Source organism: Filicampus tigris, chromosome 12, assembly GCF_054856515.1.
Source record: "Filicampus tigris isolate MCC_2025a chromosome 12, RoL_Ftig_1.0, whole genome shotgun sequence".
Classification (NCBI taxonomy): Eukaryota; Metazoa; Chordata; class Actinopteri; order Syngnathiformes; family Syngnathidae; genus Filicampus; species Filicampus tigris.
Window position 1 is genome coordinate 11,493,558 of NC_141228.1, and position 24,601 is coordinate 11,518,158.

Here is a 24,601-nt window from a genome sequence, read left to right on the forward strand (position 1 = left end):
GAATGTCGTGGATTAGTTTAAATAGTAAGAGAGGGGCCAAAAATCTGATTTAGCAAGATAAACTCATGTGCCAAACTCTTAATCTCTGTTAATCTCAAAGCAAATTATTCCACCCCAGTGTATTGAAGGTGAAGGTTATATAAAGTTAAAGTCAGACCACTCAAATCCTCTAACCACAAATCATCCCTCTTCTTTTTCCATAACAAATGCAGAAACAAGTACAACGGCTTTGAAGTCCTAAGCAAATGTTATGTTATTGAAAAATTGCATCAAACACAAACCGAATAATTTTAGGATGCGTACCTTCCAAAGTGTTGCCAGTGCGGCTCCAAGAGGACTAAAGCCAGGTAAAATATCTAATCTCACTTCAGACCAAAACATTGTGCGCACAGATGGCGGTTGTTACATAACAACAGCGCAATGTGGACTGAAGCGCCTCACATTTGACTGGTAACTGTCTGCAAGATTAAGTGCAAAAACGGTCCCTCTAGTAATCACATTTACTTGGAAAAGCAAAGATGTATTTTTTTGCGCATTCAACTGCACAGAAAAGTCTACACTGAATGAGAGAGAGACTTGTCATTATTTGAATTGTTGAATTCTTGTTGATTTCTGAACAACAGGAAAAAGGGTTATTTCTTGGATGCGTTGGTTCAATTGAAAACATCCAGAGTCAGATTGCAAACAAATGGACTTTCCCCCATCATCATTGTAATTATAATCAACACAATAGATAGCTATTATTCACACATGGACAGCGCCATAGAGTTTACAAAGGTCATATCTCTGAAGATGTTGCGATATGTGAAGACTATTAGCATTCGGATACTGTACATTCCGACGTGATCACTCTACAATGTTGTGTCCATCAATGTACCATTTAGCTCTCTATTATCGACCTTTTTATTTTGTTTTAACTTCGCTTTCACTTGACATGAATTGGAATATTCTTTCCACAACCACATTTGCACCAACAAAGGCTTTCCACTCTAATAGACCCCTTGATGAAGACGATACTAATGCAACGACACTGACAGTTTCTATAAACCTCTTTTACATTGCCTGCTTTTCCCACGTGTCGTTTGCGTTGTTATCGGATGCGTCGTCATTTATTCATTTACCTCTGGAGGGACACTATTGCTGCCTGCTCATTCTCATTTTCGGCTTGGGTGGTCCCCAGCACTTGCCAAGCCTGTAGAGAAGCAATAAAGAGACCATGTAAGATGAAGCTGGACATCAGTGCTTTCTTTATTTGGCCCCTGAAGCCAGTTTCCATCATAGTGCACTATAAAGTGAATAGGGACAAAACACATTCACAAAAATTCGCAGTGAGACAATACAAAACCTGAATAATTCAGCGATATGATGCTACTGTGCTAACTACTGGTCCATCTTGCTGCCCCAACAATTTTAATTAAATATAAACTTTGAATATGTGCTTTTGTGCAATACAGTTTGTCAAATGAGAACTAGAGGGCAGAGTGACTAATTTTAAATCCATAATGTGAGATTATAAAATCGCCTCTGTGTTTTGTCTATGTAAAACCTCATGTTAAAACCAGTTAATGCTAAAGCTAATCCCTGCGTATGTCTTTTTTTTTTTTTTGTCCCGCTCTTTTAAATAAGGGAAGAAATAAGAGGTCTTCGAAGTGAGGCAACGAGCCACTAAGCGCCCCAGGTGGAATTTTGGAATCGTATTAGTTCCATACACTGAGGGATTATCCTTCCCCTGCAAAAATTGGCACATTTCTGTATATTCCCGGGGATACCAAAAGCACTTTATGCAAAGACTTTGCTCTTTCAACCTGCAAAGAGGTCACTCCTGACTAAGAAGAGAAGAGGGGGAATAAAATGAAACAAGCGAAGATTCATCTCACTGGTCGAATGGAAATTCTCATCAAGAGTACGAGCAAGTTGGACCTTTTTGTTACAGGAAACAATTCAAGAAGGCAGAAGAAATTCTAGGCAATCAGCGTTCAGCCCGGTGTCCTCTGAGGACAAAATCTGCCTCGCACAGCTGGCGGTCACTGAGGCATTCTTTCTCTAAGGTTTCTCTCAGCATGAGTCGGCAAGGATGCTGCTTTTATGTTCGCGCTTGCTACAGTCAAGTTGACCCGTGCAATCATAAAGAGTTAGCACATTTTGTAAAATGCATCTCAAGTTATGTTGGTGTGGTGAACCCCCCTCATTACATGCAGTTTACAGGGAACTGCTTCCAACTGAAAATGGATTCAAAAAGACCGGAGCCTGGAAACGCAAACCTTTCTGGATTTCCTGTGTCTGCGCTTTGCAATCCGTCTTTTTTGGTACAGGGAATTTGTTTCCATTCTGGTCTGTTTAGGACAAATTTGTAGTCAAAATGTGGAATAGTCTGACAGGGAGTAGTAAAGTTATAATTAAAGAAAATACGGCAGTTGCATGATAAACACTGTGAGGCCATGATTACAAATGTTAAGTACAATGGTAACTGAACATGCCTTCTTGTCCTGCGCAACTATATTCTTATTCTAGTTCTTTGCTTGCCACATCCTCAAAACGTCAGAAGTCGGTACTGCCGTAAAACAAGGACGCAACAACCAGAATTAAGACTATTTGGTCCAAACGCTTCTTTTGCAAGTTGGCTATGCTTTAAAGGGGAAGTCAACCCAAACATATTTTTTCAAGAATATGTTCTATGCAGGTCCACTAGTTGAAACCAGGCAATATGATTAATATGAAATATGAGTTAAGCAGCAAAATCCACCCGTTTTTAGCCATCTCAGGGGGCGGCCATTTTGTCACTTCTGTCGACTGAAAATGACATCACACACCCTCAGGGCTCAGACAACGACCAATCATAGCTCAGCTTCAGAAAACAGATTAGCCATGATTGGTCGTTACCTGGAGCCCTGAGGGTGTGTGATGTCATTTTCAGTCGACACAAGTGACAAAATGGCCACCCCAGAGATGTCTAAAACAGGTGGATTTTGCTGCTTAACTCATATTCCACAAGCTCAATATTAATCAGAATGTCGTGTTTCAACCTGCATAGAACATATTCTTGAAAAAATATGTTTGGGTAAGACATTGGTCTAACGCAATGATATCCAACCACTGAATGTTGGCACATTAGTGTGTCATGATAGATCATCACGATGCGCCCAGGAAATGTACCTAATTTTACCTAATTAGTCTAAAAATGATTCATCTACTACGAATCATGTATCTTTGTTCATCTAGCTACGCCACAACATATAGCGACAGGCAGAACAAGTAAATCCTCCAGCATAGCATCTGATAGACTGTGTTTCCCCATTAATTCATGGTTCATTTGAATTTATTTTAGCGCAAGCCTAACCTATAACACCAAAACATTTATGTATAATATAGCTTATATTGCTTTGCTTGCGTTTGTTAAAAAAAAAAAAAACACATGTGAAGAAGACCTTGAAAAAATAATCGCATATTAAATTGTAATCGCAATACTGAGGGGAAAAAAACTGCAATTACTTTTCAAAATTATTCAGCCGGAATGTGCGCGTGTGCACTTTGATGAATGCATTCACCTCTGAATCGTGAGGATCCTGCAAGACAGCTGCTTCCAGCATAAGCACCGCATTTGGCAAGTCTCCTTCTCGAGACTTCTTCAGCCCCTCCTCAAACGCATTAGGCAAGTCCTTATAGGGATTATCTGTGTGGAAGTAGTAACCCTGTCAGCAAAAACAAAAACAACAACGACAAAAAAAAAACAAGTTCAGTGGTGACGTCAGCGCCCCTCGGATGCAAAGCTGCGGCAAGGAATCGATCGTGACCACATCGCATAAACTCCGGACGGGGCTCCCTGGGGTTTTTCCCGTTCTCTTTAAATGTTAAACTTTGAATTTTCAAACTGTGATTACCCCAGCGTGTTTACGGTCGCCTCGGAGCAAGATGACTTTGAAAGAACCCGCTCTGCGCTGGGATCAATCAGGAGTCACGCAAGTCGGCTTTCTTAAAACCTCCTCGTACAGGAAGGTCAGCTCATGGCTGATGAGCTCTGACGACATATACACAACACATTCGCTTGTGTTATGGATACTATACATTGCTAGATGCTCAGGTGGCCCCTATATGATATCCTTTTCCAGCATACAACATAATAACTGGATTGAGAAACACTTCAACAATCAGGTGTTCATAGGCTACTCAGTGAAATATTTTAGTTTTAACCCACAGAAATCACTGACAAATTTTCTATGTATGAACATTATGCTCCCCCATATTTAGTTGTCACTTTTTTTCCGTTGCTAATCTTTCATTGCTGATTGTCAAAATTCACACGGTTCTGCTACCACATAGTGAGGCATACCGCATCAATTTTGACTTCAGTTTAATGGACAAAATAGGGTTTCTTGCCCTGCAAAGGACTGCACAGTATTCCAAAGGACAGCAAGAGGTGATGTTTACAAATTATGCACCACTGCTCTGTATCTGTTTTTCTCTGTCTGTTTTTCTCTGAAGCTTCAAGGCTCCAATGTTTACTTGTGAGAGGAATAAAGCACACACAGGTCAAAAAGGATTTATATGGAATGAATTTGAAAATAAGATGAGGAAAGTTGAGTTTTTCTGCAAGCGTAGGTAATGGAGTTATTCAACACAACAAAACAATTTTCAAATGAAGAAACTGCTTCAAACAGAAGTTTGTTTGATTTTTCACGGAACAGTTTGGTAAAAAAAAATGTTCCACTTTTCAGGGATTTGAAGATTCCTTTGTATTTCAATGATTCATTCTTTTTTTTTTTTTTTATATAAAATAGCAGCAGGTAGTAATTGCAGCTACAATAAAGGTACTGTCATTTCCATGGCAACCTCAGATTAGCCATTTTAATGTTTTATAACCCAGTTTCCCAACCAGCCATTTCAATTTGTGACTTTATATAGTTTCTTTTTGATTTTATGCATTTCGAAAACTATCTTAGCTACATTAAGAATACATGTAATGAGATTACATTTGGCGGTGGTGCGAGAGCATATGAACAGATTTCTATGAATGCCAGGCATAAAAAAAGATTGGGAGTCACAGCCTTTCAATGAGGACCCCGCTTTGCACTAGTTTATACTACTGTTATGAATTGTGTGCCTGCTTTATTGCACACGATTCATTACAATAACTGCTTGCACAAACGCTGATGATTATTTTAGTGTCGTGTACTCAGTAAATGAGACTAAAAAAACTCGTACTTCCTGCTTGTTGAATTTATCAGTATAAATAACAACAAAAATGTATCATTATTGATTTTTGATTTGAAACATACATTAATTTAATGCGGTTTGAGCCTCCCTTAAAAAAAATAAATAAATCCATCGACAATAATGACCTTCTCATGAGGAGAGACTGTGGAGGGAATCTGGCCTTGCTCATTCTCCGTCAGCCAGTTTCGCCGAGCCAGTTCCTCCCACTCTGCCTGCATCTTGTCCCAGAACTCTGTATCCGACTACAGGCAACGGCGAGAAAGGAGGAGGAATGGAAGACCGGGATGACGCAAAGGGGGCGGAGTCAAGGAAAGGAAGAGAAAAAGAGGTTAAAGAATGATTAATGCACATCTGACATAATTGCAAGTGACATTTGCATTTCACTTTGCTGATAAATTACTGAAAGGTTACAATTGATGACATATGCTTGAAACATACTAAGCCCCACCTGGAAAAGTACAGTTCACCCATTCATCAGAGTGTCCGTGATTCTTGGCCATGCTGGGATGAATGATGCCAATCGGAGCGGAACAACTGTCTTTACGCACTTTAGGGACTCCTCCATTGTTAGGAACACAAGTTGAAAGACGGGGCCAAAGTCCTTTCTATAATGTCTGTGAGCGTGCACAGCAAGTGTGTCCACTGACAATCTAGACGGGATGACGGCCGAGATCCGCACAGTGAAAGAGTGTGTGTGTGTGTCATAGGTCTTCTCATCTCCTCTCTTCAGAGGCTGCCGAATGACACCGGGGCCATTGTGGCTCCTGACAAGCAGCCACGGCAGGTAATTGGCGGCTGCTGACACTCCAAGCCAAATTGCCTCAAGGTGACTTTTCATGGTTGCCACTTCCTGAGGGCCCTTTCACATATCACATATGAGATTATTGAAGCGACACCGTGCGGATATTGCGCATCTCTATTCTCGACAAATTAAAACAGTTCTCAAGTGTCTTACTGAAATGTCTGTGATATGTTTCGCTTCGCTGGACATTTTTCATACGTTTTTACGGCCCTTGTGAAATCGGCCGGTTTTGATGGGGTTTTCCTAACCCAATGCTGGGTCCAAAAAGGACCAACCCAAATGCTGGGTTATTTATATTGAGTACATTGGGTTGAGGTTTCAACCCAACACACTGGGTCAAAATTTTGAGTTAAGGGGTAAGGGGTACAACCACCCATACTGATGAGTTCAACTACCAAGATATGGGTTACCAGGTTATGAATACAGCTGAAACTATGAATGAACATGTGGCGTTATGTACTTAACAAAAAAAGGTGAAATAACTTGAAGCATGTTTTATATTCTAGTTCCTTCCAAATAGCCACCCTTAGCTCTGATTACTACTTTGCACACTCTTCCAAGAGTCTTGAAAGACTTCCCAGAGGTGTTTAGCACTTGTTGGCACCTTCGCCTTCACTCTGCGGTCCAGCTCACCCCAAAACCATCCATCTTGATTGGGTTCAAAACATGTTTTCTGTTATTTCACTTTTTTTTTTGTTAAGTACATAACTCCACATGTGTTCATTCATAGTTTTGATGCCTTCAGTGAGACTCTGCAATGTAAACAGTTATGAAAATAAAGAAAACACATTCTAAGAAGAAGAAGCTATTCCTCTGTGAGGGGTCACCAGAGCAAATCACTCGCATGATATGTTTGACAGTTTCACCAGATTCTTCCTCATGCAATCCACCACCATTTTTATCCAGGCTTGTGACCAGCAGTGGCTGGGAATCTGCATATGGCGTAAAATGATGTTATTGGGATTTGAACCTTAATCTCCCTGTCCAAAATCTAAATTTAAAAACATTACTTATTATGTCAAAATGGATTCAATACAGGCGGCACGGTGGTCGACTGGTTAGCACGTCCGCCTCACAGTTCAGAGGTCGTGGGTTCGATCCCGGCTCTGGCCTCCCTGTGTGGAGTTTGCATGTTCTCCCCGTGCCTGCGTGGGTTTTCTCCGGGCACTCCGGTTTCCTCCCACATTCCAAAAACATGCATGGTAAGTTGATTGGACACTCCAAATTGGCCCTAGGTGTGATTGTGAGTGCGGATGTTTGTCTCTGTGTGCCCTGCGATTGGCTGGCAACCAGTTCAGGGTGTCCCCCGCCTACTGCCCAAAGACAGCTGGGATAGGCTCCAGCACGCCCCGCGACCCTTGTGAGGAGAAGCGGTACAGATAATGGATGGATGGATGGATTCAATACAATTCAGGATCTTGCCAGATGCCTTTCTTGACTCAACTTAGCCATTTTTTAAATAAGTAATTTGGACCAGCAGTGGCTGGGTATCTAAACACTGGCTGGGAATCAAACACACACTGTCTGAATCATTGGCAGCGGCATGTACAACTACATCATCGGAGCCACTAGTCTCTCGTTTACATAAATTACATAAATAAACCAACCCAAACATATTTTTTTCAAGAATATGTTCCCAGCAGGACCACTAGTTGAAACACACATTTTGATTAATATTGCGTTTGTGGAAAAATGAGTTAAGCAGCAAATTAAGTTAAGCACCCCTTTTTAGCTATCTCAGTGGGCGGTCATTTTGTCATTTCTGTCGACTGAAAATGACATCACAACTACTGAGGGCTCAAGTAACGACCAATCAAGGCTCAGCTTCAGCGAACAAGTCAGCCGTGATTGGTCGTTACCTCAGCCCTGAGTAGTTGTGATGTCATTTTCAGTTGACAGAAGTGACAAAATGGCCGCCCCAGAGATGGCTAAAAACGAGTGGATTAATGCTTATTCCACAAACGCAATATTTATCAGAATGCCTTGTTTCAACTAGCCGGCTTGCATAGAACATATTCTTGAAAAAAATATGTTTGGGGTCATTCATCTTTAAGAAATTCCATCTGATGTATAGATTATCCAGCAACTCACTCCAACAAATGCCTGAATGTAGTCTAAAATAGAAGTCATATTTTTACATCACACAGAGGGAGTATTTTTTCCATTTATTAAAATGTAATAATTCTGTAATTGTCAGTTTAAATATGTGGAACAAATCGAGGTAATTTACAACCCATGTACTATTGAAGCGAGCTGTCACTTCTACTTGCGAATGAACGGCAGGGTGCATGATCGGTATAAAAATGAAAGGGCTACTCCATGAATGCTTGTTGACAACACAGAAAATGGTGCCAAAGTCAACAGATCTTATGCAAAGCCAAACAAATGTTTGCCTCAAGGCTAATTTAGAACCAGTCATTCATGATTCTACATGAAGGAATAGGGTGCACTTTGTCTCCCTTTGTTGTTACGGTTGATTATGAATCCTTGCTAAAATAAGAAACATACTGTACATATAAGAAGTACGGTATGCATTACTCTCAAAACTGCAATGGGGTCAACATTTTTTTCTATTATTAACCGACAAAGATAGATCGTAAATTCAAATGATTACTGCATTATGCAAAATGTATTCAAACATGTATGAAAATCTGGTCTAATCCTTGTAATGTATGAAAATCTACACGAGTCTTTTGCACATGAGTGAAGGTCAAAATGTCTCCCGATAACCACTGCGCTATTCCAGTCCAATGACTAATTGCCTTGATCCTCTCCTGTAACATTTAAATTTGGGGTGTGCATCTCTCCACAAAAGACGATTCGATACGGTTTTAGATACATGGGTAGAGAAACGATTCAAGGATGGTTCGATTTGAAAGTGGAACGATTCGATTCAGTTCGACTCAGTGGGATAACGATTCGATTCGGTAATATACGGCTCAGTTCGAGAGGGTATGATGCAATTACTTCTTTGTTGTCATTTTACATAAATTAGAAGGAACTTGTCGCTACTGCAAATGTGCTATTTCCTTCAAAGATATATATCTCCAATAAAAGATGATTCGATGCGTAGCTCGATATATTTAAAAGTGGAATGATTCAGTTAGATTCAATACACTCGCATCTTTCAAATCAAAAAATGATTTTTCGTCTCAAACCGGTTTTGGTTACACCCCTAATTTAAACAGCTGAAATGTACACACCGCATACATGAATGCAGCTTTATTTTGTTGTATTCAAAAGTGTGTCAATTATACAGTAGCTTCAAAAAATATTGACTGCTACAGTGGTGGATTTTTCACTGCCGAAGACGGCATACACTATTATGGGGTGTTGTATATCGAAGAGCTCCTTCCATCCCTTTTCTTTTCTTGTCTTCATTTGGGTATTGATTGAGCTGGAACCTGTCCCAGCTGAAATTGGGTAAGAGACGGGGTACATCACGGAGTGCAGGAAAACCATCACAAAACACGTTCACGTCAATGGACAATTCAGGTCAGATGCCCCAAAAGTGACACAATCTGGAGTTCAACCTATAATCATGAGAGACGCCATAAAAGAAAAGTGTGTTTATCTTTTTTCTTTGGCTTTTATGAGTATGTTTTGTGTCACAACATATAAAGTAGCAATATCTATAACACACCACGAAGTGATGGTGTCACACTATGAAAACCTTTCTGTTTCCCCTCTATTGCGCTGGTCATTCAAAACATTGCATATATTTCCTGTACAGATAAAGCTTTTATGAGGTCACTTAGAATAACAGAAGGAATTGCATCTGGCTTTGGACGTCACATTAAAACTGATCATAAAAGCTGCACGCTGAAGAAAATCTTGGATATTTTTTCCAGTTGCTCATTGACAATACATTTAAGTCTTCGGAGTGGCTGTGTGCCACATTAATCTCGGAACCTTCCATTTTTAAATGGATCCGCACTTCATTGGCTCGCGAAAGGTTCTACTGTATAAGCTAGGCGAGCATGTCTTTAGAGAAAGAGGGTTATCCATCTTGGCCCTACATCACAAAAAGTTTAATTACTTATCAGTGACACAAGAAACTTCACCCCAAGCGTCTCCAGAGCTTGACTGGCCTGGCCTTTCAGTGCTAACAAGCCCCCTACAGCTCTGCACCGCTCTACACAGCCAGACCTTGGTCAGCCGGACCAAAATAGAAAGTCGGAGTCCCGATAATGGAATAACACACATTTATCGGACAAAGTGCCCAGGTTGTATTTTGCTAGACAATGCAATTACCCGTGATGTGAACGTCTGTGATAACACATAGTTCAGCACATGCAGTTTTCTCTTCCGTCGGCAAAAATAAACGGCGAGTTACTAGGGCAGCAACTACCATCAGGCACTTTGTCAGCAAAGACTGACGTGACAATCTTCAATTTGATTTACAGCTAGAAATTATACATAGAGCGGAATGCGAGGCAGACATAAATACAACAAAAATACTAAACTCAAATGAGCAACTCCCAACAACTTTGGATGAAAGGTGGACTACACCCTGGACCAGTTAACAGTCAATCACAGGGCACATCTACAGTATATGATTCGACTATTCATGCTCGCAATCACATGTAGTGTAACACTACACTGTGTACACCAGATTACATCAATTTCCAATATTTCCTATGAGGAAAAATGACATGAAATTAGAACAGGTTGGAAGTCAACCAGCATCATGTATGGTTTGGAGTTTTGAAGCTTCCACTGAATGATTTGAAAGTACATTACTATTCAAAATTAGGCACACAGCTCTATAGTTTTACTATAAATTGGCCTACGAATTACTGCAGTAAAAATTCCAGACGTGCAATAAACATTAAAGAATATCATGTCCATCTCAGACAGGTTTAACTGTCTTGGAGGCTTTAATTTGTGGTGCGGTCAAATTACTTTTAGCTATTACTGAGATAATAATCAAATATTCATTCCAGCAGGTTTGAATGAACTTTTATTATGTACAAAAATATAACATTTCCAAAACGTTTTCGAGGGGAAGAAAATGGGCAAAAGAAGTCATTAACATTCGAGAGTGCACTAATAATAACGGCCTTTTTGCACAAGAACTAACCACCAAACCACTGTCAGTACATTTGACTGAAACTTTGCTCGCGTTCTGTTGAACTGATGTTTTAACGCAAATTGAAAAAGGCCCGATAAGAGGGTAAATGCATTATTTATTTGCGCTCCCCATTTTTACGTGCATTGAGAGCATAATCTGGCAAACAACTCAGCATCTGATAAGAACAAGACTGCCGATGTTGCCGGAGACAATAGGTAATAATAAAGCGCACACATCCCGCTGTTGTTTTAATCAAGGAAATGACATGCTGTAGCAACATAGCCTACGCTTTATTTCCACTGCGGGAGTCCTTTTCTTATGCATCACAGGCAAAACAAGTCACAATTTATTCCACATTGTCCAAGTGAACCATAACAATACCATATGCCCAGAGTAATTGAAACTGTCCTAACGTAGCATGGAGAGTCACTAACCCACCGAGAAAGTGTTTCATCACCGAGCCATCTTATATGAATTTAAAGCCGTTTCTCCATTCCTCATGTCATCCTTCTGTTCTTATCTGTAAAGCCATAAAAAGCTACATTTACTGTCATCAGTGGCAATTTGGTAAAATGGAGGGAAATTTGGGAGAGCTTTCACATCCCTCTGAGGGTTCGACTTTTCTTCCACTTTCATCAAATGAAATAAAATGACAGAAAGAAAGAAAAAATATGAATATCGCAATCATGGCCTATGCAACCTGCATATCTCAAAGACATGCAAATAATTTTCTTATGGAATTGTATGCTTTTATCTGAATTTGGCCAGTCAGATGCACACTTAAATATGATTGGCCACCCAATAGTTGGACATTATCTAAGGGAAGTACAATGAATTAGGTAAGAACACATTATTGTGCCGCATGAAAAACATTTCTTTAGGTACATGTTAAAGATCGCAACAATATCGATATCGCTATAGTCAACATTCATATCACATATTGTATATGTTTTTCAAATATTGTGCAGACCGAGTTTAAATGTTAAAAATCAATATGCTTGTACTCCGCCTAGCTAGTCACTGCTAGCATGACAAGCTAACGCAGCAGTCAACATCTTCACTCAGTGCTCGTGGACAAACATCACAAATGGAAGGGACAACTTCCTGTTGGTTTAATGGCCAGGCGTCACGATACCTGTCCCTGTAGTGTATATGCAGCGACTTAAATCATCTGATTGTGGATATTGATGAAACCTGAAACCCAAATGGCTTATCACTGGCACGAAGATTTGTCCACAGTGGATGCCTGTGCTCATTCCGGGCTTGGAGGTAATGTTACCAATCGATGATTCATGCTCTGTGACGCTAGCGTCTGTCGCTAAATCTCTTCTCTAACCTGCCCTGCAGCTGATCCGAAAACAAATATTTTGAGGGCTTACCGCTTACACAACCTGTGACATCAGCGCTAATTTGGGATGGGATCCCCCAAGTGGGTGAGTGCGCCGCTCTGACTTCTACTGCTCCTCTCACTTTCTGACAATCTTTCCTGTCCCTGCTCTATTATTCATCAACATAGTATATAACAGTGTGCAGTCTTCAGTACATGTCAAGGAACTCAAGAGTGCAGACCTGCAGGCTTCACTGCCATGTTCAGGAAAAAAAGAGGCTTTTACATAGAGAGACAATTACAAAAATTCTGAAAAGGATTTGTATGACTCAGATGCTAAGATCGCCATGACCTTGTGTTCTAGACATGGCAAAAATCCAAAATGCAATGTGTGAGGCCTAAAGTGCAAGAGACATAAGTAGCTTTGATATGAATTGATTTATTCATAGGGTAGCACTAGTGGTTGGCACAACTGCCTCACAGTCCTGAGGTTTGGGTTTGCATCTGCATTCTGGCCATCCCGTGTGGCGTTCACAGGTTCTTAGCATGCCTCTGGATACGCCGGATTCCTCCCACATACCCCCAAAATGCCTGCTAGGTTCAATGAAGAATTCAAATTGTACATAGGTGTGATTGTGAGGGTGAATGGTTGTTTGTCTGCACAAATGTGCCTTGTGATTGATTGACGGCCAGTCCAGGGTGAGCCCTGCCTCTTACCTAATGTTAGCTGCTATAGGCTGCAATCCTAATGAAGACAAGTGGTGTAGAAAATGGATGGATGGATGATTCATAGAGTCTCTTGTCAGGAATAATTAATATTCAGAGATGTAGAGAGCAAATTCGCTGAATGAATCCATCACTAATTACTGTAACTTGGCCTGTGCGATATCGGATTTGTTTAGTTGGGAAATGACTGGCCTATTTACTCTCTTATTGTTAGCCAAACGGAGGTTGTGAACATTATTTTTCTGGGTCAAACTCTTGACTTGAGAGTGTGGATTTGATACGGTTTCATTAAGTGTCACAGTGGGGGTTAAATAACGTGGAGATGATTAGAAAAAGGCAGAAAAGGGGGCTCAATTGAATGGGAAATCGGCTCCACGGGACTTCAGGTATAAATTCACACCACTGATCATATTGCTCAAAGTGCTGTGATGTCAGAAATGTGGTCTCCTATTTAGCTTTCCTGCTGCGAACAATACAGCATGGCATTTGCCAATTTGTTATGCATGTTTTTGTGCAGAACCACAACAGCACTTTGTCGTTATTTTTACCGTACATTTTTTTTTTCACTCCATGTTGTTACAAATACTGTTAACATACATGCTGTTAAAAATAACAATAATAATAAACAATAATTTAAAGCGGAAATCAACCCAAACACACTTTTCTCAAGAATATGTTCTGAGCAGTTGAAACACGGCATTCTGATTAAAATTGCGTTTGTGGAATATGAGTTAAGCAGCAAAATCTACCCCTTTTTGCCATCTCAGGGGCGGCCATTTTGTCACTTAAAAGCGTGCCCTTGGCTTTTACTTTTTGCCATGCTGACTGAAAATGACATCACAACTGCTCAGGGCTCTGGTAACGACCAATCACGGCTCACATTCAGAAAACCGGTCAGTCGTTACCCGAGTCCTGGGTAATTGTGATGTCCTTTTCAGTCGACAGAGGTGACAAAATGGCTGCCCCCAGAGATGGCTAAAAACGGGTGGATTAACGCTTATTCCACAAATGCAATATTTATCATAATGCCTTGTTTCAACTAGTGGGCTTGCATAGAACAAATTCTTGAAAAAAATATGTTTGGGTCGACTTCCACTTTAATACCAATTTATGCAGAACTCCCCGTAATTCCAAAGGGTTCCTATACCAGTGCAGTAGATCACTTTGTAAAGCAATACGATGCACAATTTGCACATGGCACTTAGTGTACACTGTATCTTCACCGAAAACACCTCTTACATACCCTTCATTAACACGTATGTGACGTTTGTACGTAACGTGACTCCGTTTCACAGTCGTGACTCTCCGCTTTCCTTGATTAGTAACAAAACAAAATGCACAACCGTGGCCAGCCATTGCTGTTTTGCTCGGGATTTACAAATGCATACACTGAAAATGCATGCGAGTGTCGTACATTTTTACAAGTGTCCTGTAACTAAATAGCCAGAACAACACAGCCAAATACTCTGTCAAGTACAAGTACTCTCACTACCTCCCCCGAGGCCAAGCGACAGTCTGCCTACCTCCACGGCAGCCTTGGCTCGCTCAAACTCCTCTTCCAGAGACTGATGTCTGGACAGGAGGGCGCTGCCCCACCGCTGATCCTTGGTTAGACGAGCCTGTTACACACACACACGCACACACAATTCATAGTACAGTATATACGTATATGCAGAAAGGCAGTCCATTAATCATCCACATATAGCCCATTGTGCACGCACGCACACACGCACGCAGGCGCGCACGCACACACTCAGCCAGAGGGAGACAGGCAGGGAGAGTGTGCAGGGGTCAGCCTTCTCTGCTTTCTCAGGGACGAGTGAATATCTCCTCCTCAACAAAGCCCCTGACATGCTTTAGCTCAATCACTCGTGTCAGCAGCTCGCCCTAACCCTCATCCGAACGCCATGCTATACTCAGCCAACCTCTCTGGGGTTCAACTGCGCCCCGCCATCCACTCTTGTGCACCCGCACATGCAATCCCACACCCCACAACACGCCGACGGCCGCACAGGTGTAACTTCAAACATCCTGTAGTTAAATTTAAAACAGACCAGCTCAGCAAACGTGCGGTTATATCTATACATTAGTCCAGCGTAGGTTAAACGATTTCACGTTAAGAAGTGTGATTTATTGCAATGACCATATAGACGGAATACGTCATTGCAGGATAACGTTAGGTCATCAAAGCTATTCCAGACACTAAAGAACTAACGGGTGCATGCGGACGTAATGGAATGGGTTGCATAATCTCAGTATTGATGGATGGGTGACAGTTGACTTTAATATGCTGTTTCCATTTTATGCTTCCTTTTTGAAAAACATGAAATGGCACCCTATGTTCAATTAGTTAAAGAAAATTCGCAGCCAAAAAATGATAAACACATTATACATGAATAAGGCTGAGCACAATCTTATATATCGTCGCTGTCCTGTGAGAAACACTCATCTCCAATTTTGGAAAGTTTTTTTAATTTTCACTTTAATGCGATGTCTGTAACGCGGAAACATGATTCAGGTAAAAATAAGAAAATGAAAAAAAATGGAGATAAGTGTTTTTCACATGACAGCGATGATATGTTTTAATCAGCTTTTTCTTATAATTGAATGAATTCTCCCAAATAGAAAAACATGAGTCAGGTATTAAGACCGTCCAAACAGTGACACAGCTTTTGTTTTTATTTTATTTTCCTGACTCTCCAAAACAGAATGACTATTTCATTCTCAAAATGATTCAGTGTCACTTTCCAAACAGAACAAAGGACAGCAGAGTGCACTAGTGATGAACATGCATGTCTCACAATTGAATGTCTCTCAGGCTTGAATCTAATCTTTGACCTTCCTGCGTGGGGTTTGCTTGCTCTCCAAGTGCTTGCCTGGGTTGTCTACAGCTTCCTCTGGTTGTGAGGTTTATTGAAGACTCTAACTTGTCCATAGGTATGAATGTGAGTTTGAATGATTATTTATGTGCCCTGCGACTGGCTGCTGACCAGTCCAGGTGTAACCCGCCTCTCACCCTAACTCAGTTGGGATATGCTCCAGGTCACAAGCAACCCTAATGACGATTAGCAGTGTAGAAAATGGAAAATGAAATACAGTAGAATAGAATGATATTCAGTAGAGGTGCCACAGATTATACAGTAAATCTGTATTGTCTTCTGTTGTCAACTGTATTTAATATGTACTAGCTGGCGGTTTGTCCACTTTTACCACTGAAGAAGAATATTGATAAACTGTGGTGTTTCTGCTTGAAAATATGGAGTGAAACACACTCAACAGGGAATTACTAGAATTCCGATTTGTTCACGTTGACTTTCTTTTACCTACTCCAGATGAACTTGACCACAGACGGTTGAAAGGAAGCAAATAAAACTGACTGTTTATATAATACAGTACTTCAATATTATTCTGAATTTCAGGTGTTGTGCTCTTCTCTATTTCACTGGTTTTGTGCATTTTACAAAGACCTCAATATGCATTTGAGATCTGACAAAAAACATTCAAGTCCATCTCATTTATTTTTGAACAAAATGACTCTTCATCACTCGTGGAAAACATTTCATGATTAGTGTAGGGCTTGATTGTTCCATATATTGATTTTGTAAACCTCAAGCAAAACACATCTTCAATTTTTGCATGCAGCTTGTACGTGTATTTTGGATACCTACCAAATACCGGCAGACTACTCCTGTCTGGGAACTGTACAACTCTTGAGCGCAAAAATTTGGCTCTGTTGTTTGTGAATAACTTCCATCCATATTGGACGACTATCTTTAATACCAAATCAATTATTAATAGGGGTGCTGAAAAGGTGACGTATGCTTAGCTAGCTCAGTGAGATCAACACTAATGGGCTCAGAGGAAGACGGCTCAATAATTCATAGGCTATTAATCTAATAATGGAATCAGAAATAAGACCCCTTACGCAGACCTGCACAGACATCCATCCAGCAAGAAAGCGCTTCACATTTGGACCATGTAGCAACACCAAAGACAATCTGGATTTCCCCAAAAGCACCTCTCAGCTTCAAGTCAAGCCGCTAATTTTGGAAGTCAAATTTCATGACATGGTGCGATGCTGTTTTCGCGGTGCAAATGTTTAAGTCTTTCCATATGAAATGAAAGGATGCATAGGGAGGCTTACATGTCTTCCACTAATATACTGCCTGTTGAGCTGAAATGGAAGAATTGTAGGTGTTAGGACAAATGACGGCGAAACGATCACACACAAACTTGAAGGGTTAACATGCAGTAGTGGTTTGTTCCAGGGTATACATGTTTGTTAATACAACATACGTTTCCAAGCCGTAGCACTTTTAAAGGGTGTTGACTCGAGCGTCAACAATAAAGATGATTACTGCCAATTCCTAATCACGCTGAGCACTTACTTGAGATGCCAGGGCAGACTCTGGCTCCACTTTGGTGCTTGCTTCCACGCAGTTCTTATTCAATGGCTCTAATTGGGTTTTACAGTCAATGGACCTAAAATAGTGCAGAAGAACCTGTAATCAGCACTTACAATCCAAATTTTTGTTTTACATAAAATAAACTATTAGTCTCTACTGAATCTGCACAAAAGACCATATGCGTTTGTGATTTCAAACACATCAAAACTTAATATAAAATGCAACACGAACTGATCGAAATACATGTATACTGTACTTGCAGTATGGAGAGTTGCATAAATATTTGGACATACAACTTTTTCAGTACTTGGATGAAATTCCTTTGCAATCAATAACTGTCTGAAGTCTACAATCAGCAGACACAACAAATTCCTCTCCGGAGATGTTTTGTCAGGTCTTCACTTGCGGGACCCTCACTTGCTGCTTGTTTGTTCGTCTGCTGCCTTCACTTTTGTCCTCAGTAAGTGAAAAGTAAGTCGTTAAATTGGTTTGAAATCAGGCCATTGATTTAGGCGTTGAAGAATATTTCATTTGCAGTATTTGTCGTTGAAAAATTCTTACTTTTCAAGTTAAGGGTTGTGTATTAATTCGCGTGTGACATAAGTCAGTAAATATAAATATTAGCCTGATCGAAGTGCATTCCACAACTAGGAGGCACCAGACAAGCGCGATCTTTCACCTTTAGTTTTACATTTTGTTTGTAAGGGACAGTAAGTAGAAGGCGGTCAGCAGACAAAAAGACACCAGATCCACCAAGTACAGGTAAGGAGCATGACCATATTGAAGTGACTACTCCAATTTAATTCTGAATCCTAAAACGAACAGGAAGCAAGGACAACAGAACAGAAGTGATGTGGCTGAAATAATGGGATGTCGTCAAAGCCAAGCAGTGGAATGCTGAACAAAGAGGAGACAGTCTAATGAAGCTGAAGAGTGAGACTACAACAGTAAAGACGTGAGTAAACAAAAACATAATTTGTAGCTCAGAAAGAGGTAACTTTTACCTGAGTTTATAAATATTTTTGAGCTGGAAAAAGCAGTAATGGATAACACTAATGTGGTGATGCATTGTGCACGATATGGCATGATCCAATATGACCCCAAGGTTTCTCAAGATGGGGCACAACATTTGGAAAATGACCCTAAATAGATCTCTCAGAGGCAAGAATACTTACGTTTTCGCGGTATTCAAATGTGCTTATCCCATCTGTGTTATCATGGTTCAAAGAAAAAAAAAGATCTGGAGGGCTTTTGCATGCAAGTGGTATGATTTACTGATGACATTCCTGACAGGGATTATGGGCAGTGCAGAGAAGATAGGCCCTAAAATTGACCCTTGAGGAACACCACAGGAAAGGTGGGACATACTCTGACTTCAGGGCCATGTTCATCAAGTAGCATCAATCAAGGAGGCCGTTGTGTGAGTAGCCCAATGCACCTATAAACATAACACTGCCTACACTCTTGACACAAGATGCGATATGTTCACATATGAACATTACATCGTGCATGGACTTGCCACATACAGAATGAGTGTCCAGGATAGCGCTTACCACAGAAATTCATTCGAAGAGTTTTTTGATGAACGCCGTCTCTCCAATTTCCACTTCCTGTTACCATTTCTCTCAGGGTTGGGGTTCAACTCTTCCCATTTATCCAAAGGTGAACCAATAATAGCTGCACACAAAGATAAGCACTAATACAATTACAAACAGATTGAATTGGCATAAGAGGCGACCAAAATAAAGTTCTTGTTAAAATAAGTTATATGTAATTTTGGACTGGGAAACTACTAATGGTCTCATAGGTCAAACAAAGTGCAAAAAAGAGACAATTAGTATTGGGGGTGCCCTAAAAATAACATCTACTGGCAGTTCAGACATATTTTTTTCTTGAAATAACATCAGGGAAATACTTGCTGCCATGAATTATTCACTTCACTGCTGTTTAACTTAGAGCCTAATTAGCTCCCAGTGAAGACTTCATTTCTCTGAAAGTGTTTGACTGTTTTTTCATAATGTTTGCACAACGTCCATACCGGAGTCCAGTGACGCCCTCTCTGGTGTGCGCACGCTCTGTTCCACCTCCACCTGGATCAGCTCCGTCTCGGCGGTCTTTTTCTTCTGCGGGCTGTTCTGCTTGCCGCTCCGGGACGAACGAGGACTCTTCCTGTCTTTGTTGTTTCTCTGCTCGCTTGGCTCACTGAGGTCCAGTAGGTCCAATGTTGACGACAGAACTGCCAAGACAGCACTTTTTATTGGAGCTTTCACGCTGTGTAAATCTAAATTTGTTTGGCTGTTTTATGATTTCAAACCTGGCTTCAATGGGAATGTGATGCCCAGATGGGCCGAAAAAAAGCAAAAACAATTTCACATTTTCCCATGACACGCATTAACTGCCAAATGGACAGCATTATTTTCTCATTCTTTTACTGGGTTTATGAAATATGCTCATCTCATCTGAACATTTTTATGAAAATAGTAGTAAAACATTACATATATTTGTATATATGTATACAACCTAGTGGTAGTTTATAAACCTGGATTTGTTACGAAAACTTCACAACTGAAAGACATAGGGCTGAATCAAAACAGAGGCCAACGTAAAAACACTAGGCTGTTTGAATGACAAACTAGGGGCAAACAGGCATTGAGTCCTGGACAGAGAGCCAGCAGAAAAATGAACTCGGTAATTTTTGGAAAATCAGCACTAAAACAACTCAATTGACTACTCTATACAACGTAAATGTTGGAAAGAAATGTCACTCCAGCATGGTAGCCTAGCCACTGTCAGAAACAACCTCCTAATTAATACTTCCATCAATATAACTGAGTCACCACAAAAGTCACAATAATGTATGTAATTTTCAATGACCACATTTCACTACTTTTTATTTAAAAAAACTTTTTACCAAACTTTTTATTTTAAAAAAAGAACATTAAGAATGGGATAATTTATATGTTCTCTTGTCCAATAAATTCCCTTTTTTAGATTTGAAAAAAAAAGAGCTTTCAGATGACAGACTTTATCTTGGTCTGAAATAAAATATCGATAAGTAATATCGCACTTTTTTTTAAACAATCCAAATACATGTCAGGCCTACGAGGAGCATCTTTCTACTTGATTGACTTTTATGATGCATTTTATGAGCTCAGGATAGAAAGCTGACTACATCCCTGTGGGATTTCCTTCCTTGTCTTCTTTCTGTTTTATCGGTTATCGGTTTCAGACTTTAATAATAATAATAATAATAACTGCCAATATCTGGCAGAAAAATAGAAATAAAAACCACACTATGGTAGTTTTTAATTCCTTTTACATTATTCTTAATAGCAAAATCCTACTGTTTTGTTTCATCAGTGCCATTCACATGCACTGCACTGCCTCTTAACGGTTTCCTCTGATTGCCGCTAATTTTTCCAGTGGGTGGTAACTATTAAAACTCATATTTGTAGAATCTCAGTCAAATTCCCGGGCCCCTCGCTGAGTGTTTCCCCCGTGTAAGGAGAGCTCAAAGCTGCAGAAAGATGACGAGATAATTGGCGTGCTGCTGTTTCATGATAACCAGCCGAGACGGTTTGTTGACTGAAATCTGGGCGTAATCAGAGCGTATGCTTGTCGCCCGTGACTTATGCTATTTAGATGACAAGCACAATTACAAATATGGGGGAGACGCACTCAAGGAGGGAGGTTGCCTGAAGAGATTTTAGCATCAAAAAGAAACACAAAGGCATTCATTACAAAGCACGGCTTTCTAAATGTTTTGACACCCTTGAGCTTAAATTAATGAGATTGGCAAAAGACAATTGCTCAGTCTGTGAGGTTTTATTTATACATAAACATTTTTCCTCGATTCTTATGCTGCTTGGGACGGATGTTCTGCAGTTGCCCTCAAATTAAATAAATACATGTGTCCATTGAGTATGTAACGCAGTAATATGGCGATGGGTTTTAGAAAAATAGGGTCGTCGTAAGATGTTTATTTCCCTGGGGATATTTTTTTGTGTGGAATTCCTGGGGGTTTGATTTGTTAAAGAATTTGTTAAAAGGGCAAAAACGGATAATTATATGTGATTCATTATGATTTTTGTCATTGTGGTTTTGAAAATTAATAAAAAGACATTTGAAAGAAAGAAAATATGGTAGCTGGTGTCCACTGAGAAATCTAGTGAATTAAGCACAGCAAAACAATGCTTTTTACTTGGATTTGCCCCTGCTTGTATTATCAGTCTGTTGGACAAGGTTCTGTATAAAAGTGCATTTAAAAAAATTTTTTTTTTACAAAACCCTGACTGCCGATGGAATGATAAACAATGACTTCTCTGCCATGTGTGCTGCGTAGCTAAGACAGACTTAATAACGTGCTTTCAGGAAATGACTAAAATCCAAAGGACTTTAAATATATACAAATCTTGTTCACAAGGGTGTGAAGGCTGGATTGGAAGATCAATCGATTGATCTGTGTGGTGTCCACAGTACTGCAGATAGTCAATGGGACTGAACCTACAACCTCACCTTCAACTATGATCGGCAAGTTGGGTCATGATTGAAATACGGTTGAGAAAAGCAGCTGAAATGAAAGATCTTGGTCATCCAGGGAGACTTTTACTGCTGTTCCTTCGCCTTTGAAAGGAGGCAGTTGAGGTGTCTCAGACATCTCTTTTGTGTGCCCCCGACACTTCCCTGATGAGGTGTTCTACGCATGTCAAACATAAGATCTGAGATCTCCCTCAGAGCGGTTTTAAGACACACTGCAGAGACTTCGTCTCACAGCTGAGGAGTTTGACCAAAGGGAGGTGGCAGGAGATGGTCGAAGTCTGAGCATCTTTGCTTTCTTTGACTTTCCACCCCAAGACCCGGATGGACAGACTTCTCCCGACGACCCAGAGCTTAACTGAACAATGCTAAGGCCATAGAGAAAGATGGAAGCTCTTTTGTCAGACAGCAAAACAAGTCATGTATTGTTCATTTTATTGTCGGAATGATATCATCTTTTCTGACACTATTACGGCATCCACATAACCACTGAAGCGGCATCTTGGAGCAAAGTGCTGACAAGAGGACAAATATGCGAAGGTGAATATCATGGAAAGGGGATTGAGGGAAAAGCAGGGTGATGAGCGGCGTCTCTTGAATAAATCAGTTTGAGCCAATGTAGACATCCACACGGACATCCACAGCATTGAGCAGCATTGTTTACATGACACTGCCTCACAGGACAAGATGACTACATGACTTCCTGGCTACAGACTGTCCATCTATCCATCTCTTGTTCATGCTTGCAGTTAAGATGAAGCCAAGAGCTGACTGGGCAAAAAGTTGGACAACAACCTGGATCGGGCGCACATAAAGACACATTCACACACGGCATGCAGGCTACATGACAGTCAGCCATATGAACCACTACGCAATCAATGAGCTTCTGAATTGTCATTTTCGGTGTAAATAATGCGTGGGAGTGAACGTTTGGTTATCCCAGAATTTTGTGGTGTGGTAACATCGGCAAAGGTCTATGCTATTTTGTTTTGACTTATTTTCAACCTCACATATCCATGGTATTAAACTTGAAATTTCTCTAGCAACTATAAAGACAAAAAAAAAAAATTAATAAAAAAAAAGCGAGAGATCCGCTTGTGGATTTGCATATATTGGAGCTTGTAATTAAAATTCTGCATTGATTTTCTTCGCTTGCTTACTCCTGCTCAGCATTATTCACTGCTTCCTGAGTCCATCACATTGTGTGACAGGCTGACAAAGGATCACACCTAAATCCACTTCGCTGGCACATGTTTAAACTGCGGGAGGAAAGCAGTTTTGCATAATGGGATGGATCCAGGCCCAGGCTCCACTTCATGGAACAAACCTTTACACTTTGAAACCTAAGATCTTTTTTTGTACATAAAGAAAGACTTAGAATCAATCTACTGTACATTCTGTGTGCACTATTGATATTAGGCTTATGCATTGACAACTTCAAGTGTTTAAGAGACAAAAGCTAAGTGTTTCCCACAGCATCTTCACTGTAATCCGTTGCTTGTTTGATGATGACACATCAATTAGTCTGTAATATATGCATGTATTTTATTCAATTAATTGAAGTAAAACAGTAGTTTTGCCTTAATACTCTTTCAAAAAATAAAATACCTGCTGTACCTGCTGTGTTGGAGGTCACTGGGCGGGAAAGCCCATCGCACTTGGTCTCGCAGAGAAAATCGTCAATGGATGGACTCAGAAGTGGGCGACTCTCTTGTTGCTCACTCACCAGCTGAAGGACAAAACAATAAGGTTAGAGTTCGAATCCAAGAATGCTATGTGAATGAAAAGGGTTTTAAAGTTTTTTTTTAAAAATCATCGTAAATTTGGGGCAATCTTGGACATTTTGTAAGTTGTACAATTTAATAAAAACATAGCAGTTCACACGAATGAAGGCTAATAAAATACAAACATTTTGTTAACATTTTGTTCGAATATATTGCTGTTGTTACACTTGTTGCACTAACATTAAATTATTCAGGTTTTCCCAAATTGTTTCTATTGAAAATTCCAACAAATGTAATTCCCACGACAAGTTTCTCACAAGCAGAGTCTGACGTTTAGGAATCATATGGTTGAATACAATAAGTATATACAATAATAATACAATAATACAACAACCAAGGCACTTACCTTGGCCCTCTGCTGTATAGTATTTTTGTCAATGATATGTCCTATGTCTTACGTAGGGCCTGTATGACTGAATATGCAGATGATACAACGGTACAAGTGTTTGCTTTTAGAATGAACCGGGTCACACACACACACACTACAACAGGAGCTAATGTCTACTTATGAGTATGTGGTGGAGAGCGAGTCTTTAGTTTTATGTCATTTGGATTTTCGTCCCACTTGTTTAACTGTCTGCTTTGAAAATGTACCAATAAATAAAATAAATAAACAACAATTTAATATAACTATCTACACTGTCGCGAGAGAAGTAATGAATACCTTAAATCACAGTTTACTACTGTTTCACCTCTTATCTGTTTGTTGTAGAAAAACACAGTAAGAAAGAAAGA

The 24,601-nt window shown here is 40.1% G+C and overlaps 1 protein-coding gene across 4 annotated transcripts in view; it reads right to left on the reverse strand.

Moving 5' to 3' along the window:
- The window catches only part of pex5la (peroxisomal biogenesis factor 5-like a), an 85,307-nt gene that overhangs the window by 10,696 nt on the left and 50,010 nt on the right, over positions 1 to 24,601 (reverse strand). For 3 of the 4 annotated variants that reach the window (XM_086048025.1, XM_086048024.1, XM_086048022.1), the window contains 9 exons: positions 23,700 to 23,811; positions 19,585 to 19,782; positions 19,100 to 19,223; positions 17,529 to 17,622; positions 17,285 to 17,314; positions 14,664 to 14,759; positions 5,337 to 5,453; positions 3,546 to 3,689; positions 1,122 to 1,192 (listed from right to left, as the gene is read on the reverse strand). In XM_086048025.1, coding sequence (XP_085904151.1) covers positions 1,122 to 1,192; positions 3,546 to 3,689; positions 5,337 to 5,453; positions 14,664 to 14,759; positions 17,285 to 17,314; positions 17,529 to 17,622; positions 19,100 to 19,223; positions 19,585 to 19,782; positions 23,700 to 23,811 — 986 coding nt within the window. The remainder of the gene's footprint in view (positions 1 to 1,121; positions 1,193 to 3,545; positions 3,690 to 5,336; positions 5,454 to 14,663; positions 14,760 to 17,284; positions 17,315 to 17,528; positions 17,623 to 19,099; positions 19,224 to 19,584; positions 19,783 to 23,699; positions 23,812 to 24,601) is intronic. The other variant, XM_086048023.1, reaches the window with a different exon arrangement.